This window comes from Tympanuchus pallidicinctus, unplaced genomic scaffold (assembly GCF_026119805.1).
Source record: "Tympanuchus pallidicinctus isolate F22 unplaced genomic scaffold, pur_lepc_1.0 scaffold1, whole genome shotgun sequence".
Classification (NCBI taxonomy): domain Eukaryota; kingdom Metazoa; phylum Chordata; class Aves; order Galliformes; family Phasianidae; genus Tympanuchus; species Tympanuchus pallidicinctus.
This window is the reverse complement of record NW_026294618.1, coordinates 14,414,318-14,430,244: the sequence shown is the minus strand read 5'-3', so window position 1 is coordinate 14,430,244 and position 15,927 is coordinate 14,414,318. Positions and strand designations below refer to the sequence as shown.

The 15,927-nt window shown below is 51.3% G+C and overlaps 1 protein-coding gene across 1 annotated transcript; it reads right to left on the bottom strand.

Annotated features, from left to right (window-relative positions):
* Positions 1-1,390: 1,390 nt before the first annotated feature.
* LOC128089348 (cystin-1-like) lies at positions 1,391-14,067 on the bottom strand. Its single transcript, XM_052700649.1, has 4 exons — positions 14,014-14,067; positions 8,645-8,959; positions 6,148-6,200; positions 1,391-2,171 (listed from the first exon to the last, which is right to left on the bottom strand). The coding sequence occupies exons 1-4, from the start codon at positions 14,065-14,067 to the stop codon at positions 2,066-2,068; spliced, it is 528 nt and encodes a 175-aa protein (XP_052556609.1). The 3' UTR covers positions 1,391-2,065.
* Between the last annotated feature and the right edge of the window lie 1,860 nt (positions 14,068-15,927).

The window sequence follows — 15,927 nt, the reverse complement described above, 5'->3', positions numbered from 1 at the left end:
CTCACACTTTGGCATACAGCTCACCCTTAGGCTACAGCTCAGGCTCCTGCTTCAGCGGTGGAGACTGTGCTGAGAGTGCAGGAGGTGGCATTTGGTGGCTTCCCCTCATGGCCGTGCAAGCTCCTGCATGGCAGCATCTGACACGTGGGGCTGCTGGGTGCATCTCCCAGTTCCATCTGTGAGCCCATATGGCTGCTGCCTTCCAATCATGGCTGGCGAGGCAGCTTGAGACAGGCAGGTTGTGGCCACGAAAAGGCAAACTCACACATGCAGGAACAGCAAATGATGACTCAGAAAATGGCAGCGCATGGGCTGAGGAGGCTGCAAGATGGCTGAGGAGGCTGCCGTGACACCTCAACTGCACTCAGCCATCACAGCACGCTCTGTGGGATCTCTCCTCTGTGCGGTGTGTTGGCACTGAGGCAGTTTCTTTCATGATCAGTTTCTTCCTCCAGCAAACGCAGCCTCCTTCAGTTTCTGCCTCAGTCCTGGAGCGTGGGAGAAGGAAATTGGGTAATGCTCACTTCCTGATGCGTACAGATGGCCACGAGCGCATCTCATGCATGCAGACAGCCTCAGCAGGCCGGAGCATGCCCTTTCCTGGAAGAGCTTTTTTTTAGATGAGAAGAATACTTCAGATTTTATTTTCTCCCTTGTGATCTCTCTTGACTTCAAGCAGCTCTTTGTTTCTCAGCGCAGAGCCTGAGAAACCATTGCACAGCTTGCAGCCGCTTCTTCCGACCCCACCTTTCCTTCTCCCTGGAGCGTGGACTGTCCCAGCTCACTGCACCCCCCTCCTCCTGCAGCTCCTCCTCTCGTGGTAGCACTGAGGTTTGCCGTGAATGAAACCTGCCGCCCCCTAATCCTGGGAGCAGACGCGTGCTTGTTCCTTCACTGTCCTACCAGCTTCTTTCACGGAGAAGCTCAGGGGTTTGCTGAATTGCAAGAGAAATTTCCTGCAGCCTAACAGGAATACACTCCATTTAGAAATATTTGTGCCTTCTAAAATTACTCAATTTCTGCAGAATTGTTGAAGTACAGACTTTATTTTAGGAGAGACTGAAATGGGTTGTAAGGATACACCTGGCCTAGTTAGCGACTGCAGCTGCAGAGAGAGGCTGGAAGTGACATGAAAGCTGGGCAGGGCACAGAGCCCCAGGGCCGCCTGCAGAGCTGCAGTCAGGAGGCCTCCAGTGTTTTCCCGGCACACATCTGTTCTGCTTGCCACAGGAGGTCTTTGAGAGCTGCCAAAAGCTAACACAAGCGGCAGGAGATCCAATGGATGTGCTGCAGAGCAGTGGCCCGGCAGCCATGGGTCTAAACCTAAATATTTCTGCTCCCCACAAAAAGTGCTGGCGTTCAAAACAGGATTTTTTCCAGGAGACTCTGCTTCAAAACCACTGTTGCCTTTATTGAAAGGTACATAGAATACAGATGCATATATTTCTCTTTCACAAATACCTGCAATGACGAAGACATCATAATACAGCATCTTGTGTCTTGCTGTTTCCTCTTGCATTCACACTCTGTATTTCATCTGATATCTTGAATACTTCAGCTAAAGATAGAAATTAGGTATTTTTCTACTTCTGTTAAGAAGCAGCTACTCATGATACATTAAGATGCAGATAAAACAAAGGCAGAAACCCTACAACACAAGGCTTCCCTATTGGGGAGCACAGAAAACATTATTTTCTTCAGAGATCCACAGCCTTTCTGTTTTACTTTGGATCCGCTAAGGATATAACACAGTGATTTTTCTGCCAGGGAGCAGAAATGCATCAGAGCTTGCTGCATTTCACAGCACACTCCCAAACTCAGATCTATATCGAATGATTTTGCTGCACTTTATTACTGCCAGGACAAAGCAAAGGTCTTCTTCCCTAAAGCACCACATCTCAAAAAGCTAGTAAATCTGGTAAAAAGGCCATTTCAAGAGGAGCTTTGAGATACTGATTCACAAGGTGTGCTTTTTCTGGTCTTTCTCCTTGCACTCCTCCTCACCATCCCAGGCATTGCGTTCTGCTGGCAGCTCTGCTGCTCCAGCCATGCCCCGTGTGTGGTTTCAGCAGCCGTACTCCCGCTCGATGCTGGCCATCAGTTCCTCTTCTGAGCCATGGTACAAGATGGCCGGGCATCCCACTGACTGCTTGCTGCCCTGTGATGGGCACCTGCAGGTGGAGGGAGCAGGTTATTGAATCATAGAATCACAGAATCATAGAATGGCCTGGGTTGAAAAGGACCACAATGATCATCCAGTTTCAACCCCGCCTGCTGTGTGCAGGGTCACCAGCCACCAGACCAGGCTGCCCAGAGCCACATCCAGCCTGGCCTTGAATGCCTCCAGGATGGGGCATCCACAACCTCCTTGGGCAACCTGTGTCACGTCCTAATATCTAACTAAATCTCCCTGTCTCAGTTTAAAACCATTCCTCCCTGTTGTTGCTGGGAAGGGAGCCGCACTCCCTCATTGCCAACTTCATCATCGGGTGAATGGGAAAATGGCAGTGCTCTGGCTTGCTGAGATGCTGCTATTCTAATGCATCAGATTTCCACACTCCATGGGCACACCACTGGCTGACATTTTCTAGCACTTGGCACCTATTCTAGTCAGTGAGATTGTTACAGTGAAATCTGTACAGTACTCAAACTCCTGTGCTCCATAATGCTTGGTAAGCTATGGCCATGGCCCATCCAATACGCTGCATATGCTTTAACACCAGCTGCTAGTTCCAAGGTTTCATCCAGAAAGGAGCTTTTTGTTATTATCCGACCACCATGTGCATGCCCTGTGGCCTTTGTCCTTTTTAAGGGAGCTGGATGTTGCCAATAAGAATGATCACGTTGGTATTTTTGTGCTTCTGCTTTTGAGAGATGTAAGGTAAAAGGTAATGCTATAAAACACCAGGCCCCAAAAAGCGAGGTACTGATGGAGAACATGTGCAAGGTTCTTCCATGGGAACCTCTGCAGCACTACGGGCTTGGCTGGCTTTCCTTTGTGTTCCAACCAAAGTAAGAGCTCAACTCCTTCCAACTGCTCCTATGGTTTAGTTATTTCTCTCTCACACAAGTGATGTCTGATGTACCATTGGTAGGGGATTGGCCCAGGTGTTATTATTGGCACTGTAAAAATCACATCCAACAGCACATATCTGGCTCTGCCATTATTTAGCAACCACTGACCCACTGCTTCTCTAAGGATGAGGCCCAGCACAGCTGAGTTGAACTTGGTCATTAGCATCCCCACATCTTGCCTGTGTGCTGACTTCCAGGCAGGAGAGAAAGTCTCCAGGTAAAATTCAGGTTCAGTGACACACAGAGGGGATTTCAAACAGACAGAAGCAACCACCTATGATGCAAAAGGAAAGCAAGCTGCTGCTTGGGTCCTTTCTGCTGTTGTGGCAGTTATCCATCAGTTAATGTGGAAAAACTGAAATAAACCAAAAACAGAGACATCCCACCTGCATAAAAGGAGAAACCCCTCCAGCAGGAGGCCTGCAGCTGTGCATGCTGCATCACTGAGCCTTTTCAGGGCCAGGCCAGACAGGACCCTGCACTGAGGTGGCTTTGAGCAGGAGGTCAGTCCGAGGCCTCCGAGGCCTCCCAGCCTGAGCCTTCATCTCAAGGAATTAAGCTGGGGCTGAGAAACGAGAGCAATGGGGGTGCCACATGGCATGCCATTGGACCTGCAGCATCATGGTGCTGCCCACTGAGTCCTGCTGAGAGCTGCTGGACTTGGTGACTTGAAAATTGGAGGTTGGGATGTTGGGAGGGAATTGTTCAAACCCAGCAGCCCTCAGGGAGCCAGAGGCATGAGTAGCAATGGGGGAGGACAGCATGGGAAACACAACCCATCGAGATCACTGCAGAGACTTTTGAGTAAAATACTGGAGTTACTAACAGCTTAGAAAGCAGCAGTAAGAGTGATCAAAGAGGCTAAAGCAGTTTAGAAAAGGAGAAAGCAAGGAATGTGCTCCATTTCAGCCACCAGACTCTCTGTGTTTAAATATGGTTAAGGGAAGAGGGAATATTTTTAATGGAAAGACAGTGAACTCTGCAATGAGGAGAAGGAAACACAAAGGGCAGGATTAGCTCAAAAGTGAGCTATGGGGTCTGCTGACAGTGTCCCTCATGAGTGGTAACCTCCAAGGTAGGAACCCCAGGATCACAGAATGGTGATGGGAGGGACCTCTGGTGGTCATCTGGCCAAGTTAAGCAAGTCAGCCCCAGTTAAGAGCCTGAAAATCACAGAATATCTCCAGTGAGAAAGGATTCACATGGATCCCCAGGTCCAACCCCCGGCTCCACACAGGAGCACCCAAGATCCAAACCCTGTTTCTGAGAGTGATGCCCAAACGTTCCTTGAACTCCGGCACTCGGGGCCATGCCCACTGCCCTGGGCAGCCTGCTCCATGCCCACCGCCCGCTGGGGCAGAGCCTTTCCCTAACCCCTGAATGAGTCCAATCAGAATGAGATGGGATGAATCTAGGCCACTGTTTTTTATCTTTCTGCTGAGGATGGGAAAGTACAGGATTAATCATTAAAATGCCCTCTGCAAGACCTAGCAGCCGAAAAATGGGTCAAAGCCACGCTTGGATAACACTGCACATGACACAGGGGTTGAAAGCAATTATGAGATTGTTGTGACATTCCTGAGCCATGTCATTCAATTGGTGGACTGCCACTGGTCGTGTGGGAAAAAAAGAGGTAATGTGATACAGCAAAGAACACATACAGATCCTGCTTGGAGGGTGTTCATTAGTGTCTGATTTAGGTGGTTATTTGGTGTCACATTTCCAGCCTCTATCTCATTGGGCTGCTCTTCTAGGTGACAGCAGGAGGTGCTGGCACCCTGCTCTGGGTGTCCCTGCTGGAGCAGGGGCTGGGCCCGATGGACCCAGAGAGTTCTGCCACCCCCACCATGCTGTGGTTCTGTGAAGTCTCCTTACCTCTTTTTTTTCCTCCCTGCCTTTTTCTCCCCAATTTTCAGATTAACACATACCTCAAGGGCAGAGGGGCTGTGTGACAACCCAGCACTGAAAAGAGTCTCTCCTTAGTGCAAGGAGATGGTTTTCCAATCCTTTTAGTTTCTTCTCAGTTTCTCTAACACATGCATGAAACTGCTCCCACTGCTGCTGGCAGACCTGGGGACACAGTCAACATTGCTGTTCGTGAAAGTAAGAGTTTGGGTTTTGTTTGTTGGATGCCCATAGCAGTATGTCTCCCAGGCATCCATACAGACTGGAAGGAGCAGTCCTTGAGAGCAGCCCTGTGGAGAAGGACCTGGGGGTCCTGATGGATGAAAAGCTTCACATGAGCCAGCCATTAATGTGCTCTTGCGGCTCGGAAGGCAAATGGTATCCTGGGCTCCATCAGAAGAGGGGTGGCCAGCAGGGGCAGGGAGGTGATTGTCCCCATCTACTCTGCTCTTGTGAGGCCCTGGAGTCTGGAGTACTGCATCCAGGTCTGGAGCCCCCAGTACAAAAAAGACAGGGAGCTGTTGGAGAGGGTCCAGAGGAGCCACAGAGATGATCAGGGGGCTGGAGCACCTCCCCTGTGAGGACAGGCTGAGGGAGCTGGGCTTGTTCAGCCTGGAGAAAAGAAGGCTGAATTGTGACCTCATTGCAGGCTTCCAGTACCTGAAGGGAGCCTACAGACAGGAGGGGAATCAACTCTTCGAAAGGGTTGATGACTGCAGGACAAGGGGAAATAGTTTTAAGTTGAGGGAGGGGAGATTTAGGTTGGATGTCAGGCAGAAGTTCTTTTTAGAAAGAGTGGTGAGGTGCTGGAACAGGCTGCCCAGAGAGGTTGTGGATGCCCCGTGCCTGGAGGTGTTCAAGGCCAGGTTGGATGGGGTCCTGGGCAGCCTGGTCTAGTACTGAGTGTGGAGATCGGTGGCCCTGACTGTGGCAGGGGGGTTGGAGATTCATGATCCTTGAGGTCCCTTCCAACCCTGGCCATTCTGTGATTCTGAGATCTGTGTCTCTAACTGCTGCAGCATGGGAGCCTCTCATGGGTTTTTAGGGTTCCCAGGGAGAAAAGACTTGTGATCCACTCCACCCATGCTGCACAGCCCATGGAAGGCCCAGGTGGCCATGATGGCAACAAAAAACACAGCAGGGGAAAGGGAGGCAGGGGCTACTCACTCATTGCTGACGTTGTTGTTCTCTGGGTCTGAGGGGCGTCGTGGAGACGAGGCCTTGAAAAGAATAAACGTCAAATGTTTCAGTTACAAGAATACAAAGCTGTCTTTGTGTCTCATCGGCCACGTTTGCACCCACCTCTGGGAGGATGGTACACGGCCCAGAGCACCTCCTAGGAATGAAAATACCTGCTAATGAAAATACCTGCTGATGAAGGAAGTGACAAAGAGAACCCCCTGCAGGCAGGCTGGGTGCTGCAGGAAGAACCAAACTTCCACATTTCTCCTCTTTACTGTACTGCCCCACAGAAAGGGGAGGGGGACAAAGGCAGATTCTGGCTTGAGACAGACTCAGACTCAGTCAGCTTGGTGACCGCTTTCTCTAAGCTGAAGCTGGTGGTTCACACGAGCTATCCTGCCGCTCGCAACAGCACCAACAGAGGTTAAACAGGCACAGTGCAGAGCCAGTGTAAGGACCCAGCCCCTAGAAAGCAGGAACAAAGCAGCTCCTTTCTGTGCCCAGAAGAATGCTCAGCCCCGCAGCTTTGTCTCAGCAATTCCCACCCTGAGAACCCATTCCCAGCACTTCTGGGCAAAGGATGGGCTTGGAAGACAGGCGGTTGCCTCTTTTTCCCTTTGTGGCTGACTCCTCTGTGTTACGAGCTGTACGTGGTGTGTGGGTGGAAGACAGAATCAATTAGTCATCAGGATGGAGCAGCTTTGGTTAGCAAAATTTGCTTCCCTCTGCAAAACCAGCTCCCACCTTCTCTGAGGGATCTGTCAGCAGCAGTACCTATTTCCCAAAGGAGCGCTGCCGACATTTCACTTGGAGCTTTGAGATCTGTGGGGAAGTGAAAGAAAATGGCCCCCCAGCCCCTCCTGAGCCCCATACCCCCAGTGCTGGGCCAGGCACAGTGGGGCTGTGGTGACACTGTGACTGCAGGCACACCCCAAATCCAAGAGTTATTTGGGGTCACAAGCTGGCCCAAGTCAAAACGGTGACAGGGGCCATTCCAGCCGTGCCTGTGCAGTGAGCAGCAGCACCCTCCAGCGACACAAGAAATGCCGCGGGTGGCCGGGCCAGTGAATGCTGCCAAAACCAACTCCTGGTGAACACAGAGCTTGAGCTGCCACGGGCAGGGATCCTATCCTGCTGATGTGCACGGGGGTGGGAGGCAGCATCCTGCAGGGAAGGCAGGCAGTGCCACGCTTCTCCTGGCTTCCAGAGCTAACAGCGGCTCCTGGCTGCCTTGTGCAAGCCTGGTGCTTGCTCTGGGTCAGGGATATGCCAGGGATGGGCAGGAGGTGGTGCCAGGGATCTGCTAGGGATGTGCCCGGGATGGTGTCAAGGATGTGTTAGGGATGTGTTAAGGATGTGGCAGGGATGAGCCAGCAATTGCGTCAGGGACGGTGCTGGAGATGTGTCAATGATGTGCCAGGGATGTGCCAGGTCAAAGAGGGGCTGTGCTCAGCTGAGTGGTGCTGTGGGGAAAACAGCAAAGGAGGGGTGGCTTTGGGAGCACAGCTGCAGCACAGCTGTGAGGGTGTGACCGAGGGGACTGACACTGGCCAAGGGGACGGCGCAGCTCACTGCTGAATTTTAAAGACAAGCAGCACTGAACGGAGAGACGATGCTGGTCCTGCAGGCAGTGAGTGCACCTCTGCCTAACGAGCCACTGCGCTCTGTGCTGCAGCGGTCCTGGCAAAAGCACGGGTGGGTTTTTGCTGTACTGAGCAATATTTATCTCTGTTGGTAAACCGCAGAATCAAGGGATGTTTTATGATGAAAAAGATTCAGAAGATGAGTCCAAGCACTGCCCTGCACTGCCGGGTCCATTGCTGCACCACGTCCTGATGCACCACGTCCACACGCCTCCGAAATACCTCCAGGAACGCATTACTTCAATGCATTACACCACGCCCGCGACTTCTGTGCGTCTGCTCGGGGCAGCATTTGCCCAACGAACAGCACGCGACCCCACAGGGGTGCTCGGACCGACGGTGCTGCCCGGCTCCGCCGCATCGCCACTGAACGGACCCGCACGACCACGGCACAGCCCGAGTCGGTACGGACTTACACGGATCAACCCCGGGCTTCACACAGCATCACCCAAAACCAAACTCTGTGTCTGAGAGCGGCGCCCAAACGCTCCTTGAACTCCGGCACTCGGGGCCGTGCCCACAGCCCTGGACAGCCCGTTCCGTGCCCACCGCCCTCTGGTGCACAGCCTGTCCCTGTCCCCCAGCTGCCCCTCCCTGACAGCCCCACGCCACAGAGACTCGGCTGTTATTTTTGGGCAGGGAAATAAATAAATAAACAGATCTCCTCTTTCCCAAGAAGAACATCCGGAAAACCGGAACGGTTCGGCGAGAACGGCGAGAACGGCGAATCGAGCGCGGTGGGAGAGCGGTCGCTGAGCTTCGAGGCGGCGCCGCGCTCCGGCCCCGGGCTCCCCCCGCCCCCAGCGCGGACCGAACCGGCCCGGCCTCGCGGCACTCACCTCCGGCGCGGGCTGGGCGGGGCCGGGCGGGGCCGCTTCCAGCGCCGTCCCCGGCGCCCGCCGCTCCTCCGCGGCTGGGAGCGGACCCGCCGCCGCCTCCGCCTGCGCCGTCCCGCGCGGGGCGCCGCCGGCACGGCCCCACCGCCGGCTGCTGCCGCTGCCCATGGCCGCCGCGCCCGAGCCGGGGCCGGAGCCGGGGCCGCCGCCAAGGGCCGCCTCGCCGCGGGGCGGCCCTGAGCCGGGCCGGGGGGGGCCGAGCCCGAGGGTGGCGAGGGCGAAGATGCGGGAAAGAGGCGGCGGTGGGCCGCCTGGTGACTGTTTTTACAGTAGACCAGTCGCTGCTAAAAGCAGCTTGGCCGCTCTCCAGGAGCGAGGGCGGAGGTATGCGGTGAGCCCGGAGCGGTGCCTGGGGACGGTGCTGCACCGAGGCAGGCGGGCTCCTCGCCTCCGTCCGGGGAAGGAGATGTACCTCGTGTCTGAAACACTGCCAGCCTCTGCTGAGCAGCGCTCTTCAAACCCAGCAGTCATTTCTTCTAATAAATAGTGAGCCACGCAGACATATATATATGTATACACAGACATCTCCATATACAGGTATGTACACAGGAATACCCCAAAATTGCCCAACCCTTCACATTTCTTTATACACTCGAGTTGTTACTGTGTGACTGCTATGAAAGGAGGTCGTGGTGAGGTGGCCTCTTCTCCCAGTAGCAGCTATAGGACAAGAGGTAATAGCCTGACGTTGTACCGAGGAAGCTTCAGGTTGGATATTAGGAAACATTTCTTGAGAAATTTTGTCAGAAAGATCAGTGAGGCAGTGGCACAGGCTGCCCAGGGAGGCGGTGGAGTCACCAACCCTGGAGGTGCTCAAGAACTGTAGAGATGTGGCACTGAGGGACGCGGTCACGGCACGGTGGGGCTGGGCTGACGGTTGGCCTTGATGATCTTGGACATCTTTTCCTACCTTAATGATTCCATGACTCTGATTCTATGACCCACTGAAACCACCAGCACTGGATTGCCTCATTGTGGCATCTGGCTGTTCTTTATGGCACTTCCAAGACCAATGGCCAAGGTGGAGTCAAGAAACACAATTGCTTGGACAAAATCTTGCCATCTGATCTCATTTTCGGGTTGCTCATTTCCTGAGCATGACAGTATAGAGGCTGGCTGTCCCAACCCATGTCAAGAAGTATTGGTGGCAATGTGAGGGCAAGGAGGGTGTGGGTGATGGGGCATGGCAATGGCTGCCATGGAACCAATGTCATCACCTTCATTGCTGGAGGGCCAGAGAGCAAGGAAGGAGCTCACTCGCAGGATAAGAGGAATAACAGGATCCTTTCTCTGTAAGAACCCAAACAGAGCCTGCAGAGTTCTATTTTCTCAGGCTTCTGTTCCCACCAGACTTCTCTAGGGCAGTTACAGACAGTACATTAAGGAAGCTGATCTTGTGACAATAAACACTGCACCATGTGTTTAAGTTTTGCCTTCTTTCCTGATGCTTGCTGAGTTTTCTATGAATCTTCAACAGAGACAGATGCATTCCTGTGGTATAGAAGCTCTAGAAAGCCATATCAATGACGAAAAGGATTAAAATTGAAAGTTGAAATATGTATCACGTCAGGGCAGTCTCTCCCTTTTGCTCGCTGGTTGTTTCTCCTGTGGCATGCCAAGATGCAAGCCCACAGATTTTGGCATTTCTTTCATGGATTTGTTTAGAGAATGAATGTCACTGAGAAGGCAGCGTGATTCCAAACCAGCTTTCCTGGCTTCTGCTATATTCTAAAAAGAAAGAAAAACTATAAGGTGTGGTCTCTACAGAGGGAGCAGAGAAGGCTGAATCTTTCCCATGGCAAACTGCCGTGACGGCATCACACCTCAGTGAGCAGGATTAGTTATTAATCTGCCTTTTAGCATTAACTGGCGCGCAGCAGAAGGGCTGTGTGCATTGCTCACATCACAGTGCCTCTATCACACCAACACTACTGCTGCCCTCACTTCCAAAGCCTTTTCCCAGCTGTTGCCTGCAGCTGCGTTTTCTGGCCCCAAACATCCTACAAAACGTAATGGTGATGACTCTTTGGGGTTGGTGTGGGGTCACATCCTGTGCCTCTGACCCTGTCCCAGTGTGACATGGAAGGAGCTTCAAGGCCAGGCTGGATGTGGCTCTGGGCAGCCTGGTCTAGTGGTTGGCAACCTTACACATAGCAAGGGGGTTGAAACTAAATGCTCTGTGAGGTCCTTTTCAACCCAGGCCATTCTATGATTATGTAATTATGTGATTCTATGATTCTGTGATCTGGGCTGGGGAGCACAGGACCAGCAATTTCTGCCCAAGGGTGGCTTTACTGCCCCAGGGAAAACAGCCATGAGATGGAGGCCAGTGAACCCCAGGGAGCCGTCCTGCACAGGATGGAGCCTGGGATGTGGTGGGGAAACCACGGGTGGAGGAGGGACTGAGGCTGCCCCTATGAAATTGGTGGAACTGGGCTTTGGCCCAGTGCTGGAGTTTGACTCATCCAATTTGCAAAAGAACTGCTGAGAACACATCTTTAAATCTAAAAGCCTGGTTTTTAAGAGTGTTCTTTCAGCACATCTTGGATTTTACTGCACCCTAAGCATTGTCAGCAAAAGGGTTTTTTCTTTCTGCAACCCAGGTGTGAAGGGAAGGGCAGGGGAGCTGAAGAGCTCTGTGGAGACACTGTGGGTGTATGAAAGCAACCAGCAGGAGATGAACCTTAGAGGTGAACCTCCCCTTCCCAACAGAAACCATGTTTTCTTTCTAGTCTTCTGAGCTTGTTTCTCCCCTTCAGTGCGGGCAAGGCTGAAGTCTATGAAGGCTGGCTGATTGTAGAAAGCCTAAAATCCCCAGTCTCAGGCAGGCTGTGGGATTTCAGCTAGCAAGGCTCTATGTCCCGTACTTAGGCAGGGCCAAATGTGCTGTTAGGTCTGCAGGGTCTGGACCTCAGATCCCTCAGCTGGGTGACCACATCACTCTCAAGCTCTGCGCCCATGCTTCAGCTCTGTATGAATACCTGCTGGAAGAAAAGATTTGGCAATACCTTTACTTATTTAACAGGCTTCCTAGAGAGGTGCTTGATGCTCCATGCCTGTTGAGGTTAATGCCCTCAATAATACGCTTTAACTTTTGATTAGCCCTGAAATGATCAGGAAGTTGGACTTGGTGATCTTTGAAGATACCTTCAAAGCTGTTCCATTCTACTCTACTTACTCTACTCTACTCTACTCTACCTTACCCTACCCTACCCTACCCTATCCTATACTACCTTTTGAGTATGCCTGGTTTCAGACCTTTGGTTACCAACCAGCTGCCTCCCTAGCTGTGATTCCTGGGTGGAACATGTGCTGCTGTCTCCTCCAGCAACACCCATGGCACCGATTCACCTGTTGCAGTTGCGAACAAGCCCTGCCTTAGCTGCACCTCATCCTGACACCACTAAAACATGTTGACATCTTGTGCAGTGGGACAAGCCGCAGCCTTGAACAAAGCTGGGTGGCACCAGACAGTATTGAGTGGGCTAGCAAGTGGTACCAGGCTTGGTTTCCCAAGGCAGAAGCTGTTACGCTTCTTGGACAGCATCTGATTTGTTTCTCCAGTTGCACAGAGAAAAAAATAGCCAAGGTTAATATTTTACCAGCAGGCAATAAAGCTGACCTGGAATTCAGACATCTACATGAGCTGACAGGGCTGTCACCTGGCAGCAGGGCTATGCTGGCTGTCCCTGTATGCCCCCGGCCCGCTGCAGGCTGCAGCCAGGGCAGTGTCCCACACATGAGCTGGTTAGAGGCATGCCCTGGAATAATGTCAGGGGCTCCAGTCCTGGAATAACTTGCTGAGAGGCTGTAACGTGATCATGCCTGATCTCTTTGTGGTATGGGCGAACTGTTTTGGTGCTAGAAAGCCTGTGTCTGCTAAGCAGACTCAGGGATTATAGGGGTTTGTAACAGATGCCAAAGTTGGCCCTGATAGAATGAGGTGGAGGAGCACCACTAAGTGGTGAGGCAGGGCAGGCGCTCCCAGGACTTTATCTGGGAAGGGAGGTGTGAATGGGATTGCTGGGAACATCAGCTGTGAACAAACCCCCCTTTCATCTATCTCAGCTTTAAAGTGCAAAATGATGTGCTTCTACCTGGGGGGAAGTGTTGGCATTTTTCTAGTTGAAAGAACCTGTACAACTTTTGGTATTTCACATTTGAAGAGACTAATAGTAGGGAAGATTTTAAAAGCATTTCCTTTCTAAAAGTCAACCCATACAGCATGTAGCTAATGTACAATATGCCTTTCAGCAGGTAGCTAACTACATCAAGCTGTGCTGTTCTGGAACACAGGGCTGAGGTTTTGGAGCACAGGGATTTGCACTGCACTTACTCTTTTGCTGCTGGGAGGTTACAAAAGGGAAGGAGCAGAGGGAGGACCACTCCCCTGACTTCCCCAAAATATGGGTCAGAGATCCAAAGCTTTGACTGTAAACTCAGTGATCGCATCTTCTCTGAATGGCAGATCTGGATACAGAGTAGCTTGACTGGGAATGGAGATGGGAAAATCAGTAGTGCTGGCAAGGAATGTTTTCTCTTTGCCAGTTCATGAAGGGGCAGAGACTCCAGCAGAATGGATGAACCTCCCCATGGAAACATGCAGGTGTTCCAGATGCCCTGGAGGTGGCTTGCCTGGCCTTCAGCCACATCTTCAAAAAGCGTGAGGTCTCTATAGGCCACAGAATCACAGAATAATAAAATAATTCAGGTTGTATGGGACATCCATAGATCTCAGTCCAACCCTCTAAGCAGGGCCGTCTAGCACACAGCTGAGGGCCTCACACAGTGTTGAGTACCTCCAAGGATGGAGACTCTGGGGAACTTGCTCCAGCACTTAACCATTTTCTTAGTAAAACGATTTTTTTCCCATGCACACAGCCAGAATTTCTCTTGTTCCAGCTTGTGACCGTTGCCTTCTGTCCTGTTGCTGAGCATCTCTGAGTCACAGATGTCACAAATACAGCAGAGCATTGACAACAGCTTATATTTGGGCAATCAAATTCTATTTGGTTTTTTTTTTAGTCAATGAACATGCAACTTGTCTGCATGGGGGAAGAAAGTAGCATCTGGCCCAGCTTCTGACCTGTGAAAACAATTGGAAAAAATGATGACATTTGATTATTTACTTTTCCCACAGATAAATGAGCTCACAGCTTTCAGTAGGCTACTGAAAACCTAGTATTCTTTGCTCAGGATTATTCCAAACATTCGCATGTCCACCAGTTACTGTTTGTAGTGTAGATGGAGCTAGACTAGCACCGAAGAGCAAGAGGCTAAATTCCCATCAAACATGAGGAAAAGTTCTTCACCCTGAGGGTGGTGAAGCACTGAGCAGGTTGCTCAAAGAGGCTGGGGCTCTCCATCCCGTCAGAACTTGCCTGGCCCAGGGCAAACTGCTCTGACTTGGCAGCAGGCCCTGCGGGCAGGTAACTGTGATGAGGCCCATCCCATCCAAATGTTTGGGTTTGCCAGGGTGTTGTGTCAGCTGGAGGAACACAGAGCTGTTGGTCCTGCTGGCAAAGACCATCCCAGTGGGAAAAGGAGAAAGGGGAAGAGGCTGGAATGGTCAGAATGCCCACCTGTGGCCTGGAGGTCAAGCCCCGTGCAGCCTAGCCAAGGGGCTCAGAGACTTTGGGGGAGAGGCCACCAGGCCGCCCTGCCACTGCCATGGTTTGTGTGTAGCCCTCCAGTTTTGGTGAGGATGAGAGACCGGAGCAGTAGAGAGGCAGCTAGGTTGTGTCAGAAAGCCTCTGGGTCATGCACAAGCCCTGGCCAGCCTTATTTACCACACAGATGGATCCTCTGAAGCTACATTTGTTTGCAAAGAAGGCTGAAGTCCAGTTCTCTGGGTGGCATTGCTGGCTGGGTCCCAACCAGTGACCAGCATCACACCAGGCCAATGGGATCATGGGCTGTAAATGCTTATCTGCCCATCATGCTGTCATTAATGGATGAAAACAAAGCAGCTTGGCAGAGTACGTCACTCCTCGAGTAGTTGGCCCTGGATGTTCTGCTACTGAGCACACAGAATATGGTGAACCAAGGCTTGTTGCCTCTGCTTGTATGGAGATTTAAGCATTGAAGGGGTGGTGCACAAGAGGGAAATGTCTGTTCTGAAGCCAAAGGAAAGCTGATGGTAGGTATGTGTGTATGTATTCAGTCTTAGTGGATTTGACAGCTCTGTTTGTCTGAAGATGGAAAATCTGAGCAGAAGAATTGGGAAAGCAGAGTACCTTATGGGAGCAGGCCCCAGGGAGCAAAGATGCTCTGCTTTGAGAAGTAATTTGAAACAGATCTATGGGATCTGTGATATTACTTATTCATTTCCTTTAATCTCACATGGTATTCTTCTGCTGTTACTCTGCTTTTCTACAGGCCTGAGCTGTTCATTACCATCACACCAAGCATGACTGTAAACGACCAGCTGCACCCTTGACTGTACCTTCTGCGTACAATAAATACTTTCTGGACATCACCTCTGCAAAAATTTCCCCTTTTCTTCCCCTGGAGCTCTTGTCAGCTCCAGGATGATAGGAAATATCTGTATCAGTTCCCAGCAACACTTCAGTGGTGCTTGCTTGCAGACAAATTTGTATTTCCCAAAGATGGGAAGAAATTCCCAGAAGAAGAAGGTCAACAGCCTCGGGTACTTCTAGAGATCAGCACTCAAATGGCATCCACCAGTGATCAAAAGGAAGCATGGTTTAGTCCAAGAGATAAGCAAGGGTAGCCTTTGGAAAAGCAACATATTCTGGTGGGCTTGGCAATCTACCTACAGTAACACCACCAGCTCAGCTTGTGCTTATTGAAATGAAGTATTACATGTTAGCTGGAATCCGCAACAAAAGATGGGTGATAGAAAATGTATCAGCTTTTAGCCCAAAATGCACCAAATCATTTTTTTTTTTCCTCCGTCCCTGTGTTCAGATAGCCATCTGAGCTGGGCTCATGTTGAATACATGACGAGCATCCCTTTGTTATTTTTTCTCAGCTGTGTAGTGCTCAGAGACAGTTAGTTAAAGCAGATGACTTCATGTCACTGAGTCATGAGCAAGTCAAACTTTTGCCTACTGCCTGCTTCTTCTGAGGCATGTCGGGGCTTCTACAGGAGCACACTTACATAGGAATAATAGGTTGCTTAATAACAGGGATTTTGGTGCTGAGCTTTGTAAAATGTCCCTCACACAGATTGGGTGTTAAAGTTCTGGAGACACTGACACTGT